Below are 1,681 nucleotides of genomic sequence, written 5' to 3'. Positions count from 1 at the left end.
GGGCCGGCCGGGATCTGGCGGGCGCTTGCGTCCTTCGCGGTTCTGAGGCCTCCCTGCTTGGGACGCAGACGCCCACACGGTTCACAGCTGGGCACCAGGCCGCTGCTGTTGTTATGCAGAGGTGCGCTGCTGGGGCCCTGTCGCCAGGCGCACCTGGAGTGTGACCTTGGGCACACCTGGTCCCCAGTGTCACAGCGTTGTCACAGGGGTGCCGCGGCGGTGTCTGCTCCCCAGGACGCCGAGAGTGAGCCAGGCTGCAGCTGGGTGCAGGGAAGCTCTTCCAGGGCCCAGTGAGGAGCTGTTTTGCTTCTCGTTGCTGTTCATGACCTATTTCTGAGGCAGAGGGAGTGGGTGGCTGGGTCAGGGGAAGGGAGGCGAGGCAGCTTTCTCCCCCTCGCCCCGAGGCTGTCCCCATCTGTGCGTCTGTCCCCATGCACGTCAAGGCCACACGCCACCCAGCTGTACCAGCATGTGCCAGAAACGCGCTGGCCGATCGTGTACTCGCCGCGCTACAATATCACCTTTATGGGCCTGGAGAAGCTGCACCCCTTCGACGCGGGCAAATGGGGCAAAGTGATCAGTTTCCTAAAAGGTAGGAAGGCCCCTACTCTGCTTCCTCCAGCCCACTTGTCCCCACTGGCGTCCCAGCATCAGCTGCGGATCCTCCTACCACTGCCTCCAGCCTCTGACCACCTTCTGCCCGGGTTGTCCGCCCAACACAGACTCCCAACAAGCATGGGGGGACCCTGGCCCTGTCACTGTGGACAGAAGTCTTCACCCCCGAGGCCCAGTAGAGGAGAAGCCACGTTTGATTATAAATGGAGAAGTGGGGGCCCAGAAAGTTTGCAAACTTGCCCAAAGACATACCACATAGTGGGCCTGGAGCACTGCTCCAGGTGCCCCAGCTGGGACTAAATCCTCCATCCTGCTCTGGGCGGACCTCACTGTAAATGGTTTGCAACCTGGGCTCTGCTCTGGGTGGGAGATTCAGGCATCATGTAGTGTGCATGGATGTCCTTCTGTTCCTTGAATCATGGGCTCTTTAACTGAGAGAGGTAGAAATGTTACTTGACACTGGATGAAACACTGATTGTTTTAAAGTTGTGGCCACCTTCTGATCACACCGGGGACGGCTAGCCCATCGCTGGCACCTGAGCTCCTCATCTTCCTTTATAACAGCTCAGGCTCTGCGTGTGTCTTACAGAAAATAGGATCAAATTGGAGATTGATAACACTGGTGGTTTCCATTGAATTTGTTTTTTATTTCTGGTTACCTCCTACTGATGTCAGGGGACACGGATTTTCCATCCCCAGTGGTGACCAGAGTGAGCTTCCAAAGAAAAGCAGGAAGCGGAGTGATCAGCGAGGAGCTGGGGCCTTGAGGATGAGTCTGGCCGGTCACTTCCGGTCTGCAGTCCCTCACCCTCCGCCGAGAGCGTCGTGGGCTGCTTCACATAGGGCCCCGCACCACTCCCTTCTCTCAGCCTGAGTTTCTTCTGCAGAATGGAGCCAGGCTTGTCTGGTACCTGTCAGGGAGGGGGTATAGTGCGGCCTTTCTCAAACATAGGTGGAAACCTTCGTGGGACCTTGCTGTCTCCTCACACCACCTGTTTCTCTATTAACTGCACTTTTTTTTTTTTTTTTTTTTTACCAGGAATGAAACTCAGGACTTGGGCTTGCA

At 56.8% G+C, this 1,681-nt stretch overlaps 1 protein-coding gene across 1 annotated transcript in view; it reads left to right on the top strand.

Annotated features, from left to right (window-relative positions):
- The first annotated feature begins 19 nt into the window (after positions 1-19).
- The window catches only part of Hdac11 (histone deacetylase 11), a 13,841-nt gene continuing 12,179 nt past the window's right edge, over positions 20-1,681 (top strand). Inside the window, exons 1-2 of the mRNA XM_033759517.1 lie at positions 20-121; positions 444-592. Of these exons, the coding sequence (XP_033615408.1) occupies positions 114-121; positions 444-592 (157 nt within the window). The 5' untranslated portion in view covers positions 20-113. The remainder of the gene's footprint in view (positions 122-443; positions 593-1,681) is intronic.

Source organism: Fukomys damarensis, unplaced genomic scaffold, assembly GCF_012274545.1.
Source record: "Fukomys damarensis isolate Sample0158 unplaced genomic scaffold, DMR_v1.0_HiC HiC_scaffold_37, whole genome shotgun sequence".
Taxonomy (NCBI): domain Eukaryota; kingdom Metazoa; phylum Chordata; class Mammalia; order Rodentia; family Bathyergidae; genus Fukomys; species Fukomys damarensis.
Note: the sequence above shows the minus strand (reverse complement) of the source record. Positions and strands in the feature narration are given on the sequence as shown.